The following is a 26716-nucleotide window of genomic DNA, read 5'->3' on the forward strand; positions in this document are numbered from 1 at the left end:
TACATTATAAATTGCTCCTATTATTGATATATATATATATATATATATATTTTTTTTTTTTTTTTTTTTTGTGATTGGTAGATTGGAATGATAGTGAACCCAAATTCAAGAAAGAATTGTACAGCTACAGCATCTAATGAGGTCTGTAGGGGAATGTATTTGACATGAAATTTGGAGTTCACAAGCATGCCTACACCTCCATGAACCTCTTATTTCTATTTTATTGGTAAACAATGTAGTATTTGATTAGTTGGTGGAGTCACTTGTAAAGACAATGGTTTCTTGGAGATGTATTTTTGCTGCATAATTAGATCACATATTCTGACCAATATTGGCATGTAGGCCTCTACAATTCAATTGCAACATCTTATTGAAAACTTGACGTGCTTTCACTGGGACTCAGACTCCATTCATCACTAACTTCCTTCAGTATTCACCTCTAACCAACACTTATTAATTTAACATTGCACAACAATATAATCCAATATTTGTTTTTAGTGGTTAAGTTTGATCCAGTCTGTTTTTTAGATCTAGTCTTTAAGGGAACATTGGACATCCACAGTCTACATCATTTTCTTCATGAAGGCCCAAGATGGGTTCACCCTAGCTGACGTTCTCATCTGCATCCATGTTCAATAAATTTGACAGTGTCTTCTTGTGTGGATCTAGTGTTTTAATTTTTACAGGTTCTGTTAGAGCATGGGTTTTTTTTACATTAGTGCAACCATAATAGAAGTATCGTTGGTCCACAGTGGTGTTGTCAAAGTTTTAGCAGGTATTGCTTCACACAATAAATAAACAAATTGTTGCCCCAATCTATCACATGCCATTTTCTTACAAGACTGCTGTGAATATGATACCATCCAAACCCAATTCACAATAGATGTGGTTGGTGGAACTAAGACTTCGATTTGTGCTGCTGTTGACTGGAATTTCTTTGCTACTGCTGCATAGGTGAGTTTTGTATTTCAGCATTATTTGGCTCTTGGGTGACTTTTTGCTCTATTTTATATTTTTGAATATTTTTTCCTATTTTCCATAGTCATAGGCTGGAAATGGTCTATACAGTTGAACAATTCAATGTTTCAGCAACAGAGTCTGTTTATGTATGGGATTTGCACCTGCAGTTAGAACACACTGAATCTCCTCAACAAACCATTTGAAAGTGACCAAATTTTTGGCACTTGTAACATCTTACAGGATTAGGAATACAAGGTCTTACTTGGCAGTTGCAGTAACCAGCTTTAACATTGGAAGATAAGTTTGCTAGATGAACTAACATTCCAGTGGCCACCCTACACAACCCTAATTGTATATACATATACACAATGTATGTATGTATATACAATGGATGCTGCTCTTTGTGGATTAATGTTATTAGTGGAGTCCCACAGGGTTCAGTGTTGAGTCTACTGTTGTTTTGTATATTTATCAATGATATTTATGAAGGTATATTGGGCTTAGTGTCGAAGTGTGCAGATGATACAAAGGTTGGCAGGGTTTTTAATGACAGTAACGGCAGTGTGCTACTGCAACAGGATCTAGAAAATGTGGGCAGATGGGCTGAGAAGTTGCAACTGTAGTTTAACATTGACAAATGCAAAGTACTGCATATAGGTAGAAGTAACCCCAGAGGAATGTACCAACTGCATGGTATTACACTTAGGGTGGAGGAAAATGAAAAAGATCTGGGAGTAATTGTGCAGTCAGATATGAAGTTTCCTGAGTAATGCAGACAAGCTGCAAGAGCAGGCCATGGGGTTTTATCAATGATATACAGGAATTTTGCTAGCAGGAAAAGGAGGTGATTGTCCCTTTGTATAAGTCAATGGTCAGGCCACACCTTGAGTACTGCGTACAGGTCTGGAGGCCTCATTTTAGGAAGGATGTAGATTTGCTTGAGCGTGTATAGAGAAGGGCAACAAGTTTGGTGTGGGGAATGAAGGGATCGCCTTACCAAGAGACTTAAGTTCTGCAGATTTCAACGGCTGGAGACTAGGCACCTGTGAGGTGATCTGATTGAGGTGTATAAGGCCATGAATGGGTTGAGCACGCTGAATTCTGAAGGAATTCTTCCAATTGCTCGGATTACGAACCTAAGGGGGCATAAATTCAAATTGATGAAAGACAGTTGTAGGATAGATGTGCGGAAATTTGCCTTTAGCCAGCGGGTGATTAATTGCTGGAACAAACTTCCATGTGTTGTTGTGGAAGTTGATAGGTTAAATAAATTCAAGGAGGAACTGTACAAACATTTAGAGGGAATGGATGTGTGAAATTGTTTAATTTTTTTTTTGGCTGATGCTACATAAGCTCATATGCTTCCTTTCTTGCATCACATGCCACTATTACTATATTGCATGTAAGAACAAGCTTACCATCTTTTCTGATCATGATTTGCTCAACTTGTATGACTTTTTGGCCTTACAACTCCTGGACCAGTTCATCTTCTGTGACATTCATCAGGTTACACTCTGTAATATTCAGAGTTGCAGGTATTCTGAATATTACAGAGTGTAACCTGATGAATAACTTGCACAGGTATACCACAAAAGTTTTAGATTTTAAGCCGAGTCTCTGATTGCTTACAACTGTCAGTTTGAATTAATAGGCCACCAGATCTAAGTCTTTTCACCATGGTTGGTAAAACTCCGTGTTTTCTAAACAATTTTGTATGAAAAATAGAGAAATGGTATATATTTATTACACACATTTGTTGAACAATTAGGAAGCCCATAATTGCAACATCTTATTGAAAACTTGATGTGCTTTCACTGAGACAGACTCCATTCATCACTAAATTCCTTCAGTATCCATCTCTAACCAACACTTCTTAATTTAACTTCTTGCTGCATGTGTACACTGTCTTTTTTAATGTGATGTGTCATGGTCAGTTTTGTTTAAACTAGAAAAAGATGAGCATCTATGCTCAAATGGAAGATAGCTGTTGTATTCCACAGATTGATCCATTTAACCCTGGGGGGGACTTTTTTTCATCAAGGTTTTTGGCCCTCCCACAAGGAGGCTAAAACAGTGCCTTGTGTAACCAAGGCAGGGCTGGTAGTGAAAAAAGAAAAATATATAGAAAGGTAGCTTTCTTTTCTTGTTCTTTTCAAAAACTTTTTAAACAAAAGCTGGTATCAAATTTTAATGAAGGTAAAAACTTAAAAGAACTAGTAGTGACTAGAAAAGTCCCTCAGTGAAAGAACAGTCCATGGTTGGTGGAACTGAGACTTTTAGTTTGTGCTACATGGCACCTGAGTGCCACACTACATTTTACTTTGTGGAAAAAATCAAGCAAATCAAGTGTCATCGTTTTTAATAGTATAGCCCATAACTGCAACATCTTATTGAAAACTTGATGTGCTTTCACTGAGACTCAGACTCCATTCATCACTTCCTTCAGTATTCATCTCTAACCAACACTTGTTAATTTAAAGTAATTGTACAGTACAGAAAATGCATAACTAATGGAAATGTTTCACATTGGATTCAATTTCCTTTATTATTATTTGTGTTTATGATGAAAACAACTATTATGTGTTCCATATATTGCTACCTGGCAATTTTGTAATTTATCATGCTAGATGGTACAGCAAGTGAGAGAATGTTAATTGTCCACATCTTCACAATTACCCTTCCTGGTTGCTACTATGTGTTTTTGATTTTTAGTATGTTAAGAATTTTTTTTTCTGTTACTTAAATGTTATCTCATTCTTTGCCTTCTCTTCCCTTTCATCAACCTTTCATTGGCTAGCTCATCAAGCTTGTCTTTGAACTTGGTATCTTCAGTTTACAGAGGTATAAATGGTTGCTGTTTTGGAAATTCCCTTTTACTCAAAGAAGAAAGGCTACTTTAATTCACATTTGACAGTTCAAAAATTATTCTTTATTGCTTTTTTTTTTTTTTTTTTTTTCAAAATAGTTGCAATCTTGTTAGCAAACCAGATTCATTTGTCAATATCCATTTAAAGGGCAGTTTTAACTTTTTTGGTATTTTAAAAACTTGATTAAATGACAACACTTCCTTGCTTAGAGGTCAGTTCAATTATGATGTTATTTTTTTGAACCATTCTGGCCCAAGGGGTGGAGGAATATCACTGTGTATTAGGTGTTCTTTTAAAATTATGAAGCATTTCACTTCCAATTCAACCAGCTTCCAGCCAATTACACTATGCTATCTAGTTTTTAATGCCCAAGCATTAATGTTGGTTATCTACTATCCTGCCCTCCCTCCTGTTTATATGTTCACTTTTGATTGACTGGATTTGTTCAATCATTTCTTCCTGGAAGAAAATGCTGTTAATACTGTTACAAGAAATCCTACCTGTTTTCTTGTAACAGCATTGATTGACTGTCAGACATTGTTCCAGGTATGACAGCCAGAACTATCATGCCTGAAACAATTTATTTTCTGCAAATCAGCAATTCTCAAATACTTTTGTTTGCATTTCAGACAAGTGATGAGGTTTTCTGGTCATCCAGATCATTGATTCATCTCTGGCGCTTTCTATTATATGAAATATTCTAAGAATGTATTCTCCAGGAATCATCTATCCCACATATTAATATACCAGGTGGCCAAAAATAAAATATCCCTATTTAAAACTGTCTGGGGAACAACCTAAAGGAGGAAATGAAACCAATGGTGTTTATGCCTTTGGAGGATGCACAAACAAATTATGTGAAAAACAAAATTAATGCTAAAATTCACCATGGGAAAAATTTTGCTATAAAAAGCCAGCCTGTTATATGACTTAATGGTTAACTTGTTACTGTGTGTTTGTGCATACTGAAAATGAAGAACATGCTGTAACTCACAGTATTAACAGTGTGCTTTTCATTTGATTTCTTGTTTGGTGTTTTCTTGTTGTTGTTGTTATTTGGTTTTTAGGAGCATTAGCAACTAAGGCCATACTGCTCCGGGATATGCGGTGGTCATTCCCTGACCTTTCCGCATCCTCCATATCTGGTGGTCACGGGCTCAAACCCCGGTCTAATCAAGAAGCGTGTGCTATGCACTGCTGCTCCTTCCCACCTGGCTACGGAGACGCCGGTGTTTTCTTGTAACAGCGTTACTAACAATATATAAATTGGCACGACCGTTGTCAAACACATTGGCATGACATTAACGGCACAATACTTCCTGTTGCAAGCAGTGATACTTGATTCAATCAGTATTCAATATGAATTTCAATATGATCACCATAGTAATCCAGCAGAACATCAGAGTAATGGCATGGTCAACTCCAGTATGGAAAACATCAGGATGGCATTTTCATGTACCACAATATGATACATATTGCCCTTCAGGCAGCCTGAGAAACAAAGGTGCCAGGAACTAGGTCAAGCGATCAAGCAGCCATGTTGTGAGAAATGATCAGCTGATTATCCCTTCAGTGACAAAATGCTGTTGCAACAGTTCCTGTACAGGTCTTCTGATAAGTGGAGGTGCTCCATCTTGCATAAAAACTGTTGTTCCCAGGCATCTTTCTGTTACAACTGTGGAATAACAGCAGTCACCAACTTGTCTTGGTACCACTGGGCTGTAACTAAACACATTAAATGACTAGTAAGATGGTTTTCTTCAAAAAAATAATGTACTCATAATGAATACAGCTGTAAAACAAAACCATATGGTAAATTTAGGTGCATATAACAGGAGCTCACAGTCAGATTCAGGGGGAAATGCCCCTCATCTCCTCAAAGGATTGAGATGAGGACCACTGTCTACCTTCATTCATGCAAAGTTGAGAGCAAATGTCAGTATTAGTGTTAGCAATATGGTACAGTGTTGGCTGAGTATTGGCACCACTTACTTGCAACTGTTGCTCATGGTGGATTATGTATGTGTAGAGCCATAAAACATTATTCAGCACCTTCCATACTGTCACATACAAGATATCCAGAAATTTTTCTGCAGCATGTCCACAGATCTTTCCATGGCTGCAGTAGCAATATCTTCAAGCCACTCTTGGCTGAGGGATTTGTATTCTCTCCTGGCTTCACCCTAATACTCCCTATTCCCTTGAATGATACAATAGTTTTTATCATGTAAAAAGTTTAATGACACATGATGTCATTAAACCTCTACAATGGTGCTTGCAATATCTGTACTCCAAACTTATGCTGAAATGCTTCCATCTTGGGGGTAGAGCGTCAGCATCAAAACATGTTCTGATAAGGTGAGAGGCACCTTCCATTCCAAATTTCTATGAGAGTAGAGTGGGATGTGCAACTCATTCAAAGCACAAATTTTCCCCTTGATGGCGATTCTTGGAATTAATTTGTTCTCTTGTGTAATTCTCTTCTGTGTCTTCCAGAGAACATACCTGTCAAATCTGGTTGCATTTCCTCCATTAGATCATGCCCTAGATAGCTCTAAATAAGGATGCTTTAATTGTGGCCACTGGAAGTTCAATATAAAGTTAGGCTGCACTATTTTACTTGTTCTTATTGGCAATGAATTTAATTAATACATTTAATCAGTTCTTTTGAACTCTGCTCTTTAACTCTGTTAGTCCAGTCCACTCTTATTCAATGCCTCAAACCATAACTGAGAAAGTTGAGTGCCCGCCATTAAAATAAATATTAAATAATTCAAATGATTTGTGCCTAGCAGTGCTCCTTCAGGATGACTTGAACAGGCTTCAAAGAATTGTCAGAAAAGTGATAATTTTCATGTGTTTTAATGCAGCAAAATGCACTTGTGGAATGGAGACTTCCAAACTATATGCTGACTGTAGGCCAATTCTAATGCAAAGCCAAATGCTAGATGATGAACACAAAAAATGTGTGAAAGGAAAATAAATTTAACTGGTTTAATTGCTATATGTTTCAAGAGCTTTTTCAAAGACAATTTCTTTGTTGGCCCCTTTCCTTCATGCAGATGAGGAAGAACCATATTGTTTTTCCATTTTTGAAATATTATGGATAGATAGTCTTTGCTGTAGCATCTTATATGTATATTTTTTTGCAAAGAATTAATATACGTAATATGCAGAATTATTACTCACCCTCTAAAAAACTGGTCATTTTCCTTTCCTTTTATCACTTCATTATATATGCAGTAATCGTCTACATCTAAAAGTGCTTTCATTATTAGCATTACAGGCACAAAAAATGGCTCACCTCCTTTATAATTGAATCGCAATTGTACTGTTCCATTTGTAAGATAATGAAGAGCCATATTCTATAAAGAAGTAAAAAAAAAGATGTTCTTGAAAAGATAGAAATTATTTTATATAAGCAAAAAAATTAAATATTTAAAAATTACCTATTGCAGAAATAACTAACATGATAAGAACAAGCAAGCAAATTAAAAATTACTGAATAAAATAAAATTGGTACACATTATTGCATTTATTGAAACATCCTCCAATAAACAACCTACAGCAAAATTGCTGAAATCTCACAATAGCTAGGTCAATGCAATTGCACACTGCATGGCCACTTTATTATGACCATAAGCCAATAATATGTTGAACTACCATTGGTGTGATTACTTGTTGATTCTGACATGATATGGCATTTAGTCAGAAAATGCGCAATGGGATTGGAATCCATTTGCCTTAACCAGATTGAGATGGCTAAGGCAGATACTTGAAGACTTCTCTACTTTCCTCAAACAACCCTTTCACAGATTTGGCACAATGGATGACAATACAGTCCAGATCAACATGTTTAGACTGAATCAACATGCTTAGATAAGCTTGTTTTGTTTGTTATTTGGTTTTTAGGAGCATTAGCAACTAAGGCCATATTGCTCCGGGGATATGCAGTGGTCATTCCCTGACCTTTCTGCATCCTCCGTATTTGGTGGTCACGGGCTTGAACTCTGGTCTAATTAAGAACCATGTGCTATGCACTGCTGATCCTGCCCACCTGGCTACAGAGGCAGCATTTAGATAATGCGTTGGCATTCATGTGAGATCTGAGAACCAAGGATATGCTATGGAAACATGCTCCACTCCCAACCATTACATCTTCTCCACTCCCAACCATTACATCTTCTCCATTAGCCTGTGCTGTTTCTGCTATGCATTCTTCTATTAGCAGTAAAAACAGGACTCATCAGAGCATGGGTCTACTACACTGTGTGCTAACAGCATAAAAATCTCACACCCAATGGTAGAAATGCTAGACCAAAGGGTGTTTGCAATCCCATTCCCAAGGTGCCCACTCCTGCAAAAAAATAAAATAAAAAATAATAATAATAAATAAAATAAAATAAATAAAATGATATAAAAATAAATAAATAATAATAAAAAAATATATGTATATATATATAAATAAATAAAAAAAAGCAAATAAAAAAAAATTATTTCCAAATCCATATGAGCAAAATCTTGGTACCAGCTAAAAAAAAAAAAAAAAAAACTCAAGCAAGTTTGTTAACAATAGAAAAACTGTAAAATACGTTCACAGTTGGTGCATATAGACCACATCCTCATATAGTATATAGACCACACCCTCAGTACACAATTAAAAAATAATAATATCAAATAAATAAATGTACAGTTAATTAGCTAACATCAGTTATTACGGGAATTCACTTTCTTTTTGTAAAAAGAAAATCTGGAATTAACATTAACAAAGTTTCAGACACTCTACCAAAGTTTGGTATCAAAGATCCTAATGTACATCTATACTCTTCATAAATGGAAGTCATATAGTACATGATCCCATGTTTCCAGCATACCAAAAATACAATATGGTTGTTCTACTAGACCCAGTTGGAATAACTTATTTTTTAATGAGCCATGACCGGTGATTACATAGGAAGTATCCATGTAGGGATAAAACCACCCTTTTGATGAATCGTTGAAATTATAGCTTACTTTTGGAATAAACAAATATGTTATTTAGTTTTTAGGAGCATTAGCAACTAAGGCCATATTGCTCCAGGGATATGCAGTGGCCATTCCCTGACCTTTCCACATCCTCCGTATTTGGTGGTCACGGGCTCGAACCCGGTCTAATCAAGAAGCGTGTGCTACATACTGCTGCTCCTGCCCACCTGGCTACGGAGGCACCTATAAACAAATTTGTCCTACCAGTTACACTGTTATCCTATCTAACTTGCCACTGATCCACTAATTTCTTAATGATATTTTTCTTTTCCTTTTTAATTCCCACAGAGAGATTATTAGCAATGCCGATAAAAGAAATGTTTACCTTTACACATAAAAATAACAGAAAGCTCTAAAAGTTACTACTAAATCTAATGGAAGAGTCCCTGCAATTACTTGTAGGGCATTAGTTGACACTGTTATACACACCAGCAAGATAGTTAACAACATAATTCTCTGTATGGACAATAACTTCTGGTGAAATTTAACAACCCTAACCGAGCATACCAGACAGAGGCCGCATAAGTCACTATAGGGATAAATTTCATTTTATAATATAGAGTACGAGTTCTTTTATTCAAACCCCAATCTTTCTTAGTAATCCTCACAATGGAGGCTGCACATTTTTTTTATTTTATTACTCAAATAATCCAAATGCGGTGTAAACAATAACTTGTCATCTAAAATCACCCCTAAACATTTAACACAGGAAACTAATGGTATTTGTTTATTATTAATTACTAAACCCAGACATTATTATAGACTAATCTTCCTTTCAGTAACATAATACAGGCGGGCCTCGATTAACGCGATTAATTCGTCCCGCGAGTGCATCGTGCAAAACGGAAACGCGTTAATCGAATATCATAACCAATAGGAAAAATTATAATTGGTACTTGACCTTCTGGAATGTCCATAAAGAATTTTAAATAACTTTTAAATAATACCTTTTAAATAACTTTTTAACTGCATGCCATGTAAAAGATAATAAAAATTATAGAATTAAACGTTTATTGTTCAAAATATATAATGGAGAAACTAACTATTTGCTACAGAAATATTTGAACACAGTCGTTTGAACAGTTTTGGCTTTTGTTTTTTCACCATACAATTTCCAATAGCCAACAACAAGCTTCTCTAGGCCCTGGCGAAATAACATGCTTCTTTCGATGTTAGGATCAACATCCATTACCTTTTGTTTAAGGTTCTCTGCGATACGAAAGATTTCGCCTAGTTCTTTTACCGTTATCTCCTTTGAGGTAACATTTTCATCTGGCTCACACTCTTTTTCATCAGCTTCTTCGTGCGTTGTTGCTCTATTTGAAGGAGATCATTGTCACTTAGCTGTTCTAAATGCGAATTCAGTGATTCTCGAACGTTAGCCGCATCCAAGCCTTTGAAACCAAGTTCATTACCAATATTAGTTATGTCTTCAATAACTTTTTGAACTGCATCTTTGAAGCAAGTAAAATCGTTTGCGTGGGGTAAAAGATGCTTCCAAACTGCTTTCATATTGCTGGCTGTCACTTCTTCCCATGCTGCATGAATGTTTTCAATGGCCAATCGTATGTTATATTTTTTCCAAAATTCTGGTACAGAAATTGCATTATCTCCTGTTATAGCTTCAAGTGCCTGTGCAAAGGTTCTGCGGAGATAGTAAACCTTGAAAGTTGCAATCGTCCCCTGGTCCATGGGTTGCAATAACGAAGTTGTATTCGCCGGTAAAAAAACAACTTTCACATTTTCATTTAAGTCACCAAGTGCAGAAGGATGTCCAGGTGCATTATCTAAAAGCAACAGAGCTTTAAAAGTAAGATTATTTTTCTTGCAATAGGCTTCAACTGTTGGACAGAAATAAGACGTAAACCAGTCTTCAAACAGGGCTTTGGTCATCCATGCTTTTTTATTTGAACGAAAAATGACTGGAAGAGTGCGATGGCTGTATCCTTTTAAAGCCCTAGGATTTTGTGCACGGTACACAAGCATGGGTTTCAATTTAAAATCACCTTCAGCGTTACCTCCTAATAAAAGTGTTAGTCGATCTTTTGAGACTTTATATCCAGGTTGTGATGCTTCATTTGCAGCCAAATAAGTTTTAGTTGGCATCCGTTTCCAAAATACGCCCGTTTCGTCTACATTAAATATTTGCCGATCGTCGTATTCAGCATCCTGAATGATTTTTTGCAATTCTGCAGGAAATTTGGCTGCAGCATCTTCATCAGCACTAGCAGCTTCCCCTGTTACTTTAACATTATGCAGTCGTGCTCGATTTTTGAAACGTCCAAACCACCCTGAACAAACATTTCAGTCTCCCCTTGATATTTTGTTTCTTTGAGCTTAGTAAAAAGGTTAATAGCTTTGCTCTGAATATTGTCCTTAGATAATGGAATTCTTTTTTGATTGCAATCTTCTATCCAAATTGATAAAAGACTTTCCATTTCAATCATTATTAGAGTTCTGTTTCTGGTATTTTGTAAGACAAAAGAAGATGATGAAACTTTACCTTTCTCTTTATATTCGTTCTTACGGCTCAAGATAATTCGTACGGTAGACTCACTGTATCCTAGATCTCTTACGATTTTCGCATGGTTTGCACCACGTTCATGTTTTTTAATAACTTCAAGTTTATCAGCTAAAGTAATAACTTTTCGTTTTTTTTTATTACAATCACGTTGTTTTTCACTCTTTCTTTTATCCATAATTAACAGGGGTAGAAAATTAGAATTTTTAAATACGTCTGCACGTGACTTTATTAGGTGGAGACAAACAAGTAACACGTCTACTTAGTTGATGGAACACACTGAGGCGGGAAGCGGACAAACGCTTGTTTATTGGCAGTCAGATATTTAGTGCGCGATTTGAATCTTTTTCAACTATCAGAAATAAAAGATCGCGTTAACTGGAAATTTGAATTGCGTAAAGTAAAAAGTGGTATCATTTTTTCCAATCGCGGTAACTGAAAACCGTGTTAATCGAACTCGCGTTAAGCGAGGCCTGCCTGTAACTGTTTTGTTTGAAGATATTTTAAGTTTATTCGTTGAAGCCATCAATAATAAGTTCCAACCTACCCTCAATGACACACTTGGACTTACCTGTCACACACAATACTAAATTGTCTGCATAAGCTACCTTATACCAATTAGAAAACTCCCTTTGCAACCACTGATCGAGGATCAGGTTCCAAAAAACCGGTCCCAAAACTGACATTTGTAGACATCCTCAATCCCTTTTTAAAAGTAAGGTGTTGTAATCTTACAATAATTTTCAATTCCAGAAAGATAACTCTTTATAGTTAAGTATAATGACATAAGGCATGATAATATTCTTAAAGAAGAGAGGAGGCTTTGGTGTCAAACTGTATCAAATGCCCTCTCTCAAAATCAATAAAGAGGACTAATACATATTTATCGTTACAATTTAAACTATAAGTAATCAAATCCTGAATAGCATCTTCAGTTGAACAATTTCTTTAAATCATACTGATGTGGAAAAGCCAGTTTCATTTTCTGAAACAAATCTTCCAACCTTAACAACATTAATCTCTCAAATATTTTGCCTAAATTAGCCAATAAAGATATTGGTCTATATCCACGAGGGTCAGTCATTAGTTTACCAGGCTTTTGTAACAACTTAAGCAGGGAAACATGCCAGAAACCTGGAAAAGTTTCCTCTATTACATATTCATTAAACATATTGACCAAAACCTCAGGAAAAAAGATCTACTAGTTTAATAATACAATTGTTTTCAACCATATCTATTCCTGGTATTTTATTTACATTAATTTTTTTATTAACATTTTGAACCTCTCTGATATTGAATAAATCAATCTCAGAGGGTCCTCGATATTCATTATTATCCATCCTAATTAACCCTTGCTGCTCTGTGTCATCAACACAGCTGTCGATTAAAAATAATTTATTAGTAATTGCAGTAACAGTAGAATACCAATCAGTAGATTAAGTATTATCAGAATAGACAGTACTAATTAAATTATTAACATTTAACAACTTATTTCTAATTTATCTTGGGCAAATGATCCTTCTAAGATGATCCTGCATAGGTAGCTAAAAAACTAAATGAATATTTTGCATCTACATTCACACATGAGGAGTTATTCGGGGAAGGGAATGCCAGAGGTGTATTCAACTCTGGCAGTAAGCTAGATAATCTTGTAATAACTGAGAGTAAAGTGGAGGAGAAATTGTTGAAGATAAACATAAGAAAGGCACCTGGGGTGGATGGAACCTATCCAGTTATATTAAAGGAGGCAGCAAAGGAAGTAAGCAAACCCTTAGCCATAATTATGAGGGCTTCCCCGGACTCAGGGGAGGTACCCATGGACTGGAGATGTGCAGATACAACCCCAATCCACAAAGGAGGATCAAAGAGAGACAGGTAATTACAGACCTGTTAGTTAAACTTCTGTTCCAGGGAAATTAATGGAGGCACTGGTTAAAGAAGCATTACAGGATCATCTAGACAAGACTTCAGTTATAGCTTGGACACAGCATGGGTTTGTTAAGGGGAAGTCTTGTCTGATAAATTTGATTGGATACTATGATGTAGTCACAAAGGAACTGGATGCAAAGAATAACTTTGATATCATATATTTGGATCTTAGAAAGGCCTTTGATACTGTTGCACATGGAACACTGCTGCAACGGAGGCAAATTGCTGCTATAGATAAACGGATACTTGAGTGGGAGAAAACAGAGAGTGGTAATCAATGGACACTGATCTTCGTGAACTAATGTTATCAGTGGAGACCCTCAGGATTCAATGTTGGGTCCATTGTTGTTTTCTGTATTTATAAATGATATTGATGATGGTATATCAGGCTTAATGTCCAAGTTTGCAGACGATACTAAAGTTGGTAGGGTTGTTAATGACACTAATGACAGTACACTGCTGCATCAGGATCTAGAAAAGTTGAACAGATGGGCTAAGAGGTGGCAAATGAAGTTTAACATTGACAAATGTAAAGTGCTGCATATGGGAAGCAGTAATCCCACAGTAACATATCAACTCTGTGGTACCACACTGACAGTGGTAGAGAATGAAAATGACCTGGGGATAATTGTGCAGGCAGATAAGAAGTTTTCTGAGCAGTGCAGATGGTGTTTGTTGTTGTTTGTTATTTGGTTTTTAGGAGCATTAGCAACTAAGGCCATATTGGTCCGGGGATATGCGGTGGTCATTCCCTGACCTTACCGCATCCTCCGTATTTGGTGGTGACAGGATTGAACTCCGGTCTAATGAAGAAGCGTGTGCTACGCACTGCTGCTCCTGCTCACCTGGCTACGGAGGAGCCAGTATAGATGGTCTGCAAGAGTAGCTCATGGTGTCTTGTCAATGATATACAGGAATTTTTCTAGCAGTGATAAGGAGGTGAGTATCCCCTTGTATAAGGCAATGGTTAGGCAACACCTTGAGTACTGTATACAGGTCTGGAGGCCTCATTTTAAGAAGGATGTAGAGCTGTTGGAACGAGTACAGAGAAGGGCAACAAGATTAGTGAACAGAACAAAGGGTTCCTCTTATGAAGAAAGACTTAAGTTTTGCAATTTACAGTGTCTGGAGACTAGGCACCTGCGAGATGATCTGACTGAGGTGTATAAAGCCTTGAACGGTTTGAGCATGCTCAATGCTGATGGGATTCTTCCTCTTGCTCAGAGGAAGATTTGAATTTATGCCTGAGAGGGCATAAATTCAAATTGAGGAAAGACAGTTGTAGGATAGATGTGCAGTAGTTTGCCTTTAGCCAGCGGGTGGTTGATTGCTGGAAACTTCCATCTGTCGCTGTAGAAGTTGATAGCTTAAATAGATTCAAGGCAGAACTTGACAAACATTTGGAGCGAGGGGATAGGTGAAATAAGGGATTTTTTTTTTTTTTTTTTTTGGCTGATGCTATATAAGCTTGCTTTCTTGCATCATGCTAATGCTAGGAGTTCTTTACTTATGTAAACTCTAGAAGGAAAGTGATAAATCAGATTGGAACACTTAACATAGATGGGTTCATTATTGATGATCATGCTCAAGTAGCTGATAAACTGAATGAGTATTTTGCATCTGCATTCACACATGAGAAGTTATTCAATGAGAGGGTGCTACAAGTTTATCGAACTCTAACAGGAAGCTAAGTGATTTTGTAATAACTGAGAGCAAAGTGGAAGAGAAATTGTTGAAGTTAAACATAAAAAATGCACCTGGGGTAGATGGGATCTATCCAATTATATTAAAGGGGGCAGCAAAGGAAGTAAGCAAAAATTTAGCAATAATTATGAGAGCTTCCTTGGACTCAGGGGAGGTCCCCATGGACTGGAGGTATGCAAATGTATCACCAATTCACAAAGGGGGTTCAAAAGGTGACACAAGTAACTATAGACCTGTTAGTTTAACTTGTGTTCTGGGGAAAATAATGGAATCACTGGTTAAAGAAGCACTGCAGGATCATCTAGACAAGACTGCAGTAATAGTTAAGACACAGCATGGGTTTGTTAAAGGGAGGTCTTGTCTGACCAATTTGATTGGATACTATGAGGTGGTCACAAAGGAACTGAATGCCATAAATAATTTTGATATTATATACTTGGATTTCAGGAAATATATTGATACTGTTGCACATGAAAGACTACTGTACAAATTAGAGAAGTATGACATTAAGGATAAGTTGCTGCAATGGATAAAGGGGTGGTTGAGTGGGAGACGACAGAGGGTGGTAATCAATGGATTACCACCCTCCACTAATAACAATTGTCCTCTTTGTGGACAATTGTTATTAGTGGAGTTCCCCAGGGTTCAGCATTGGGCCCATGTTGTTTTGAATATTTATCAATGATATTGATGAAGGTATATCATGTTTAATGTCCAAGTTTGCAGATGATACAAAGGTTGGCAGGGTTGTTAACGACAGTAAAGACAATATGCTACTCCAACTGGATCTAGATAAGTTGGGAAAATGGGCTGAGAAGTGGCAACTGAAGTTTAACATTGACAAATGTAAAGTACTACATATGGGAAGCAGTAATCACAGAGTAACGTATCAACTCTGTGGTACCACACTGACAGTGATAGAGAATGAAAAGGACCTGGGGGTAATCGTGCAGTCAAATATGAAGTTCACTGAGCAGTGTAAATTGGCTGCCAGAGCAGGTCATGGTGTCTTGTCAATGATAATTGGAATTTTGCTAGCAGGGACAGGGAGGTAATTAGCCCAGTATACAAGACAATCGTCAGGCCACACCTAGAGTACTGTGTACAGGTCTGGTGGCCTCATTTTAGGAAGGATGTAGAGTTGCTAGACAACAAGATTGGTGAGGGGAACAAAGGAGTGCTCTTCCCAAGAAAGGCTTAAGTTCTGCAAATTGCAGCACCTGGAGAATAGGCATCTGCAAGGTGATCTGATTATATGGCCTTAAATTGGTTGAGCAAGCTGAATGCTGATGGGATTCTTCCTCTTGCTCAGATTTATAACTTGAATGGGCACAGATTCAAATTGAGGAAAGACAGTTGTAGAATAGATGTGTGGAAATTTGCCTTTAGCCAGCGGGTAGTTGATTGGTGGAACAGACGTCCATCTTTTGTTGTGGAAGTTGATAGCATAAATAAATTTAAGGCTGAGCTGGACAAACATTCGGAACGAATAGAGTGGTGAAATGGGAGGGGTGTTTTTTTTTTTTGGCTGATGCTGCATAAGCTTGCTTTCTTACATCGTTTGCTTCTACTAATGCTAATCTTAAATAAAAGACCCCATGGATTCTTATTTCCCACAGTAAATACCAAATCCTGTCGTCTTTAATTTATGTTCATAAATGGCCTTCTGATATTGCCTTCCTTTTAATCTTATATAACTCTGTGTAAATCAAAGCATGATTGTTACTCCAACCCCTATACCTCTGATAAATTTTCCTAGTATAAAAAAACCTCTTTCCTTAGCCGAGAAAGTTGCACAGACCACAAAGGTACATTATAAACAGACTCTCTCTCTTCCTTTTAGCAGCATATTGCAAAGCGTTAAGGAATGTAGACCGAACATAAAAAGCATATTCATTAGCATTCACAGAGAGTTTAAATTTAATCTCACCTCATCTGTAAAATTTGCAACTAAGACGTATGAATTTATCCCAATTAATTTTTTTTACAATTACACCTTTTAGAAACATCTTTTATCTTTTCTTTTACCTGAACATCAGCTACACTTAAAAAAAAAAATACAATAGCTCTATGGTCACTATTCGTTAAATTAATCACCACATCCCAAAAACATATTCTTCTGTTCAGGTGTTGAGACACCAAAGTTATGTCTATGTTAGAAGTACCATGTATATTATCAAAAGTGTATGGTTTATATGGTTCATTTAAAATATTTAAATTGTGGCATAAAATAAATTCTTCTAATTGAATTCCTCTATGATCAACACTATCACTGTAATAAAGGCTTGACTTTGCATTAGAATCCATTGTAATGATAATATTACTACCGCTACAAATTCCATTAACCTTTCTAAATATTGAAAAGAACAATCAATGTTCATGGAAGGGGGGAAGTACAAGGATACCAAATAAAAAGATACAACCTTAGTTGAGATATGGACACATGTAGCAAGCGGAGTACATAAGCTAGAAATAACAGTAACATTTAAACATTTGTTAAAAACCACAATAGCAATTTTAGGTTTAACTTCCTTAATATGCATGACATTTGCTATTACAGTAAACCCTCGCTATTCGCGGGGGTTACGTTCCTGAGAAATGTCGCGAATACCGAAAACGCGAATACTGAGTTATGGCTCCCATAGTAATAAAGGGGTTCCGTTCCAAAGTATGAAATATATAAGAAAAAGTAGTCAAAAATTTTGTCTATGTATGTATTATATGTACCTTCATAATATGACTATGTACATAGGCAGTACATAGTGAAATGCAAGCATATGGCATCGAAATGAAAATAAGAAACAATTTAATATTAAATGTAATAGTTATTAGAAATTTGAAACCAGCAGCACCTTTTCTAGCTAAAAACCTTATCCTGCCAGTGCTATCACCAGTTTCGCTGAAGTGTTGATAAAAGAGTTTTGCCTTTTCACGAATGATGAGTGAACTTAACGGAATTTTATTTTGAGTTCGGTCTTCTATCCACAGATTTAAAGCCTTTTCCATTTTTTCTAATTTAACATCACAAGTTACAGAGCAAATTTTTGAAGCAATTAGCGCGGTTTCACGGACACTACGGCAGATTTTTTCTTCCGATTTCTTGATTGATCGTACTGTTGACTCATTGATTTTATAATGTTTTGCCACTGAGGAGACACTTTCACCATTAGAAATTTCGTCTAATAACTCAATTTTATTCGCTAGTGTCATCACCTTCTTTGATATTTTCACATTTCTCTTTTTATTCGTAGCCATATTTTTGTAGGGGTTAGAAAGAACTTGACCACAATAAAGTCACTTTCTTCCGTTAACACGCTCGAAAAAGTCTGTTTTACACTGCAAAACGGTAGAGTTATCATTTTTGTAAGCATATTAATTTATAAATTGATAAATTTATTCAGTTTATAAACATATAAATTAAAATCAAACGACGAAACCTTCCATGACTAACACATACTGAACAAGGATTAGCGAGAAACATCCACGCTCGCGATTTTTTCACCCCTCTCCCCCCACCCACTGAGCGCTGTTTTGACCGGCGAAGATAATTTTAGCCACGCCCATGTTTTTTATGGCGGAAAATATTCACGGCGTTTTAAAATTCACATTTTTTTAGGTTTCATTTTATATTAAATCGGCGATCGCAAATACGCGAAACCGCGAATACAGATACCGCAAATAGCGGGGGTTTACTGTATAGGGAATCCAGTTACTTTAAAAGAATCAGCAAAAGTAGCAACATAGGGTTCCTGTAAACACAAAATATAATTTCTTTCAATCATACAAATTCTTGCTTTATTCATTACTGACTAGCCTTTTGGCCATTAAGTTGCACTACTCTCAAGATATTATCAGTAATATCGTTTATGAAAATATTATTATTCATGACAACTACAAGTACTGGCAACCTCTAAAGGTTTGAGATACTCGGGGCACTTCATATCTCTAATAGAATGTTCAAAGTTCCTACCTCTCCTTTTACAATTAATACATTTAGCTGGTGAATCCTTACACTGGCAATCATTATACACATGACCACTTTGGGCACAATGCCCACATATTATACTTTTATGAGTACAGTGTGAAGCTGCATGGCCAAAGCCAAGGCATTTAAAACACTTTGTTTCAATTACAAAATTCCTACATTTATATGATGAAAAAACCAATCATTATCATTATTAAACACATACTTATACAGCTGAGGCGTTAAACTTATAACCCAATTAGAAAGCCTCTGTTTGAACCCATACTAAATCTAAATGTTACCCTGTCAGCTACATCCTGTTCAAGTGAAACCATATTCCTTTAGATTCTTAAAATAGAAATCACTTATGAATTCTTCTCTTGTCAGTTGCTTAGGTAAACCGTAAACTAATATAGAAGGGTTAGAAAGCCTGACCTTGTCATGCCTTAACCCTCTGCCTATTAAATGTTCAGGATCTAAAATTCTGTCTAAATCTTCAGTATTCTCAGTCTCAATTAATACTCCCTTGTTCCTAATCATTCTCAAATTTCTAATTTTGACATCCTTAAAATCCTGTTTTAAAGACTGCACAACCACATTCTTTACATCTTGACTAGTAGAGAACTGAGTATCATCTTCAGCATGCAAAATAAGAGTATTTTTCAGTTTAGATTGTGAAATCTTTTTCTCCTGCAAATTTCCACTGTTTACTGACCCCTTTTGCTTAACATCTGCAATATTAACTTCCTCATTATCAGAATATGCATTGGACTTCACTTAATCTGCATAAAACATAAATTGCTGCTCACCTAAACCTGACATCGTAGGTTGATCCTTAAATATATCATCAAATAAATTAGCACGTAGTTGAAGCTCATCTATCCTAGCCTTTAGATGCTCATTATCAATAAGCAATGCTGTAGTGATAATCTCCATATCTACCCATTTGTCAAATATAAAATCTGAGGCAGTCTTAGTTACTTTATTAGTTCCATTGGTGGTATAATCTACAACAGTTTTCTTTAGTTTTATAATTAGCTCATATATATTATTTACTTCCCGATATCCACATCTTTGCTCATGTATGTTATTTACTATAATACTGCTTTTGCATACATTGGTACCTGTACTGTATCTGTTAGTGTCACCAAAAAAAACTGTCAGCATCAACATTTAAATAATCAGATTCGACATCTGACATATCAGAAACCTTTGGCTCAGAAACAATTTGCAACACTTGAATTCCCTCTCTAATTTCTTCAATCTGCACACCTTGATCAAAACCTCCAAATGTCTCTCACTAGGTAATTCTACTTCAGGCTCAACATTAACTCCAATATTGGAAGTACTAGCACCAGCATTGGAAGTAGAAGCAGGAACTGAACTAATTGCAGAACCGACCTTAGTACTCTTAACTTTAGTATGTTTTACTTCCGGCATCTTTTTGCTTACCTCTGCATGCAATCTAGGAACACGAGAAGGAAGGGGAGGAAATACACCAATCTCATCCTCCTTACTTCCCCAGGATTTTTCCTTCTATCCATAATTTACCGATCCAAGTAACACAGAAACAATTGAATACTCAGCAGCGATACACCGATTCAGAATGGCAGCCAACCCACAGGTTAGTCAAAGAAAAACATAAAATTAACTTTTGTTAAGTTATTAAACACTACTAACACCAAATGAAACACTTAGTAAAAAAGAAAATCACTGTTAATTCCCCCCAAAATTGTTGGTGGACAAACTACATCCGATAAATCAAAAAAAAATCATCTGATAAGTGCAGCTATCCTCTCTGCTACAGCACTTTCTAAATGTGTTGACAATCATACCTCTTTGGAAGTGTGTGAATTCCTGTCTGTTCCCCATTGCCAGTGAAAAATTTGAGCACCAATCAGGTCACATTACTTTACAGCACTTCCTGCATATTAGTCACAACCCATGAACCTCTGACTTTTTCACAGATTGCTACATACAAAAATTAGTCCAGACCTCATGGTTCTAATAAAATGGCCAGGCAGTGTAAGACATTTCTGTGCAATGAAAGTTTCAAAAATCATGCATATATGCAGTCTTGACAATGAATACACATGCCTGAAAAGAAATGAGCGAAGTGTTTATATAACATAAAAAACTATGCCTTTGATTACATAGCTGGAACTCAACTATCTTCAGAACTGGTAAGAATATTTGGAGTGATCAATAAATTTAATAATAAAAAAAAAAAAAAAAAATGGAAGAAATATAGATCATGCTGTAAATATCTTGTCTTCACATAAGTTTTACATAAGTGACTAATGCAAAGTAGAATGGCATATAATGAAACAAATCTACCAAATACACTCAATCATCACCTAGCTAGAAATATTCATACTATAATGACCAGCATTGTTACAAACTCATTCTCATAATGGATAACATCTTGTTATACTCTGTCTGGTTTGTGCGTGTTTCAGTAAGAAAAATCCAACAAGTTTTTAGGAGGAACCATACAACACTTTCTCAAAGCTAACTCAGTAATGGTTTGAAAAACTCTTCCAGAAAAGGTCCTTCCATCTTGACCAGAACCAAACCTGTTCACACATAGTCAAAGAAGAGAAGTCATAGCTACAGTGTTAAACCTGTTGAAAAACCTGTATAAATTTCATATAATGTAACTTTGAAATTTAAGTGTTGAATTAAACAATTGGTATAACACAAAAATTAAACAATTGGTATGACACAAGAATTAAACAATTGGTATAGCATAAATGATACTGAAAAATAGCCATGATATAAATACTTACATCACCAGTTTGGTCAGGCTTCACAGAACGAAGGATAATTCCATATTCTGAAAATAATTTACCTCTGTTCTTCCATCCAGATCTCACTATTCCAAGAGGCTAGAAAATTAAATAAATAAAAAAATACTGAAGAGACTATTCTATTTAGCAATCATTTGAATTCAATTAGAATTGTCTTATAATGGGGGATTTTAATTTCCCAGATAATGACTGGAACTTGTGGGTTGGTCACTCAAACACTAGCAAGACTTTTGTGGATTTGTTGGATGATTGTTTTCTACAGCAGCATGTTCAGAAGACAACTAGAAGGAGTAACACTCTTGATCTGATCGTCAGTAGTGATTCTTCATGTATTAAAAATCTGCAGATAAAGGAACCAATAGGTTGCAGTGATTGCAGTGTGCTGATGTGGGATTTACTCAAAGAGATAACTAACATCAGGGGTAAAGGGAACGTTTTTGCTTTTGTAAAGGCGACCACAGTGGTCTGAGAAGACAGTTTTTAAATTCTATACAGTGGGACCAACTGATAATGTTACCAACAGCAAATTCTAAATGGAACACATTTAAACAATTAATCTTGGAAGCTACTAGACTTCATACCAACTAAGAAATACTGTTCAAGGTTTAGGCCAAAATGGATAGATGAATTAATGAGACACGTGGCAGAGAAGAAAAATGCATGGAATACATATAAATGTATTCCATGCATTTTTTTCCATATATTTCCATATAAATAACAGGTGTCACAGAAGCCTATGATAGATATAAGCTAGTCTGTAATCAAGTTAGGTAGGCAAAGGCAGATTACGAGAAATCTTTGGCAAAGGATGCAAAGATTTCGTTACTTATGTAAACTCTAGAAGGAAAGGGATGAATCAGATTGGTCCACTTGATATCGATGGTTCAACTGTTGATGATCTTACTCAGGTAGCTAACAAACTGAATAAGTATTTTGCATCTACATTTACAGTGAGGAGATATTCAAGGGGGGGGGGGAGAATAACAGAGGTGCATTAAACTCTGGCAGTGAGCTAAAAGATTTTGTAATAACCCAAAGCAAGGTGGAGGAGAAATTGTTGAAGATAAACATAAGAAAGGAACCTGGGTTGGATAGGATCTATCCAGTTATATTAAAGAGCCATAATTAACTCTCATAATTATGGAAACTCTCATAATTAGCATTAGCATTAGTAGAGGCATATGATGCAAGAAAGCAAGCTTATTCAGCATCAGCCAAAAAAAACACACCACTCCCATTTCACCCCTCCGTTCGCTCGAAATACCTGTCCAGTTGAGCCTTAAATTTGTTTAGGCTATCAACTTCAGCAACAAGTGATGGAAGTCGGTTCCACCAACCAACCAACCACCCGCTGGCCAAAGGCAAATTTCCGCACATCTATCCGACATCCGTCCTTCCTCAATTTGAATTTATGCCCTCTGAGCTGATTATTCTGAGCAAGATGAAGAATCCCATTGGCATTGAGCATGCTCAAACCATTCAAAGCCTTATACACCTCTATCAGATCACCTCGCCGGTGCCTAGTCTCCAGACTCTGTAATTTGCAAAACTTAAGCCTTTCTTCGTAAGAGCAACCCTTTGTTCCATTCACTAATCTTGTTGCCCTTCTCTGTACCCGTTCCAGCAGCTCTACATCCTTCTTGAAATGAGGCCTCCAGACCTGTATACAATACTCAAGATATGGCCTAACCATTGCCTTATACAAGGGAATAATCACCTCCTTATCCCTGCTAGAAAAATTCCTGTATATCATTGACAAGACACCATGAGCTACTCTTGCAGCTCGTCTGCACTGCTCAGAGAACTTCATATCTGCCTGCACAGTTACCCCCAGGTCCTTTTCATTTTCCACCGTCAGTGTAGTACCGCAGAGTTGATACGTTGCTCTGGGGTTACTGTTTCCCATATGTAGTACTTTACATTTGTCAATGTTAAACTTCATTTGCCATCTCTCAGCCCATCTGTTCAACCTTTCCAGATCCTGTTGCAGCAGCAAAGCGTCAGTGGTGTCCTTAACAACCCTGCCAACCTTTGTATCATCTGCAAACTTGGACATTAAACTTGATATCCCATCATCAATATCATTCATAAACACCGAAAACAACAACGGACCCAACACTGAACCCTGAGGAACTCCACTAATAACATTAGTCCACGTTGAGCAGTGTCCATTGATTACCACTCTCTGTCTTCTGCCACTCAACCATCCCCTTATCCATAGCAGCAATTTGCCTCCAATGCCACACTGCTCCAATTTGTGCAGCAGTCTTCCATGTGCAACAGTATCAAAAGCCTTTCTAAGATCCAAATATATAATATCAAAGTTATTCCCTGCATCCAGTTCTTTTGTGACTACATCATAGTATCCAATCAAATTGGTCAGGCAAGACCTGCCCTTAACAAAACCATGCTGCGTCTAAGCTATAACTGAATTCTTGTCTAGATGATCCTGCAGTGCTTCTTTAACCAGTGCCTCCATTAATTTACCTGGAACAGAAGTTAAACTAACAGGTCTATAAATACTTGTGTCAGCCTTTGATCCTCCTTTGTGAATTGGGGTTACATTTGCACATCTCCAGTCTATGGGTACCTCCCCTGTGGGTATCTCCAGTCTATGGGAAGCTCTCATAATTATGGCTAGGGGTTTGCTTACTTCCTTTGCTGCCTCCTTTAATATAACTGGATAGATCCCATCCACCCCAGGTGCCTTTTTTATGTTTATCCTCAACAATCTCTCCTCCACTTTCCTCTCAGTTATTACAAAATCATCCAGCTCACTGCCAATGTTTACTTTACCTACATCATTCTCCTTCCTGAATAACTCGTCATGCGTGAATGTAGATGCAAAATACTCGTTTAGATTGTTAGCCACCTGAGCAGGATCCTCAACTGTTGAATCATCAATATCCAGTGGACCAATCTTATTCATCCCTTTCCTTCTTGAGTTTAAATAGGTAAAGAACTCTTTTCTGTTTTTCTTTGCATCCTTTGCCAAGGATTTTTCGTAGTCTGCCTTTGCCTGCCTAATCTCCTTTGTGACTTGGTTACAGACCAACTTATATCTATCATAGGCTTCCATGTCACCCATTAATTTGTATGTATCCCATGCATTTTTCTTCTCTGCCACATGTCTCATTAGTTCATCTGACAACCATTTAGGCCTAAACCTTGAACAATATTTCTTAGTTGGTATGTAAAGCCTGGTAGCCTCCAAGATTAGTTCCTTGAATGCTTCCCATTTTGAGTTTGCTGTTGGTAACATCATCAGTTGGTCCCACTGTATAGAATTTAAATACTGTCTCAGACCATCATAGTCGCCTTTACGAAAACAAAAACCCTTCCCTTTACCTCTGATGGTAGTTACCTCCTTGAGTAAATCCCACTTCAACACACTGTGATCACTGCCACCTAGTGGTTCATTTAACTGCAGATTCTTAATGCATGAAGAATCACTACTGATAATCAGATCAAGAGTACTGCTCCCTCTTGTTGCCTCACGAACACACTGATGTAGAAAACAATCATCCAATAAATCCACAAAAGCCTTGCTAGTGTGCGAGTGACCAACCCACAAATTCCAGTCAATATCTGGGAAATTAAAATCCCCCATTATAAGACTCTCTGATTTACTGGCCCACTCTATTTCCCTGTACAATATCTTATTATACTCATCAGAGTCATTAGGCCTATAGCACACTCCTACTCTCAATTTTGATTTCCCTATGCTTATGTCACACCAAACTGACTCGACACTGCCCTGTCCATCGATGTCGACTGGCTTCACTTCCTTGGACTTTATGTGTTTCTTAACTAATAGCATAACCCCTCCTCCCCTCCTGTCCTGTCTATCCTTTCTATACACATTGTATTCCCCAAATTCCAGTTCCGCATTCCTTATATGTGTGTGACACCACGTTTCTGATATCCCAACAATATCTGCCTTTGATGTTTTGAGCAATACCTCAAATTCATCAAATTTATTTTCCAAACTCCTAGCATTGGTGTACACGCAGGTATACATGCACCTGTTTCTATTCTTGGCTACCCTAACACAACCCATGTGTTTACTTGTACCGCAATGACTCCCAGCAGTCTCTGAAATATCCTGCATCTTGTTTTTCAGGCTTCTGCTCATTTCAATAGAAGCAGTGCAAGAATCACTTCCACCTCTGCCAGTGGCTACTGTTAATCTATTAGTCCTTGTATCCCCCCCCAACTAGCAGTTTTCCGACCCACCTAACTCTGCCTCGACAGCATCAGCAAAAATTCTTGCACCCTTTCTATTTAAGTGTATCCAATCCCTGTAGAAGCAATCTCTCCTGTTAACAAGTACAGTCCAGGCTGAAAAAAAATTCTACCCCTTGAGCCTTGCACAATCCCTCCAGGGCCGAATTGATCGACAAGGCTCTCATCATATACTCCCTCCTATCGAGTCTGGGCAGAATTGCAGACACTTTCAAATTCAACCCTAATTCACGGCTTTTTTTCAACAGTGACCTGTACTTGCTAAGTAATTCTGCCGGTCTCCTACTCTTAATATCATTAGTGCCAACATGTACAACTATATCACCTTTTGTGCCCTTAAAAGATGATATCCGCTCTACGTCATCAACCTTTGCCCCTGGCAGACATACCCTGGTCCTATTCCACATATCCTTTTTACAAAGCATGTTCCCCGCTTCCCTGACAATAGAGTCACCAACAACTACTAGTTCCTGTGGGACCAGCACATTCTGCCTAGGGGGCTGCCTCTGTGTTGCCTGATGACCAAGTGCAAGCTCTGGCGTTGATGTGGGCGGCTGAGAGCTTGATGGGCCCCTCAATTTATTTCCTTCGAGGGATTCCACCCTGTCCTTCAAGCTCTCATAAAGGCCCATAACAACGCTGAGTTGTCGCCTGATTTCCTTGCACTCCTTACATCGTGCACACACAAAGA

At 37.0% G+C, this 26716-nt stretch overlaps 1 protein-coding gene across 2 annotated transcripts in view; it reads right to left on the reverse strand.

Annotated features, from left to right (window-relative positions):
- Window positions 1-26716, reverse strand: part of Polr1B (RNA polymerase I subunit Rpl135) — a 332313-nt gene that overhangs the window by 230998 nt on the left and 74599 nt on the right. For both annotated transcript variants that reach the window (XM_090381414.1, XM_090381406.1), the window contains exons 8-9: window positions 21760-21858; window positions 7017-7192 (exon numbers count right to left, since the gene is read on the reverse strand). In XM_090381414.1, the coding sequence (XP_090237540.1) occupies window positions 7017-7192; window positions 21760-21858 (275 nt within the window). The remainder of the gene's footprint in view (window positions 1-7016; window positions 7193-21759; window positions 21859-26716) is intronic.

Source organism: Mastigoproctus giganteus, chromosome 1, assembly GCF_048544385.1.
Source record: "Mastigoproctus giganteus isolate SK-2022 chromosome 1, ASM4854438v1, whole genome shotgun sequence".
Lineage (NCBI taxonomy): Eukaryota > Metazoa > Arthropoda > Arachnida > Uropygi > Thelyphonidae > Mastigoproctus > Mastigoproctus giganteus.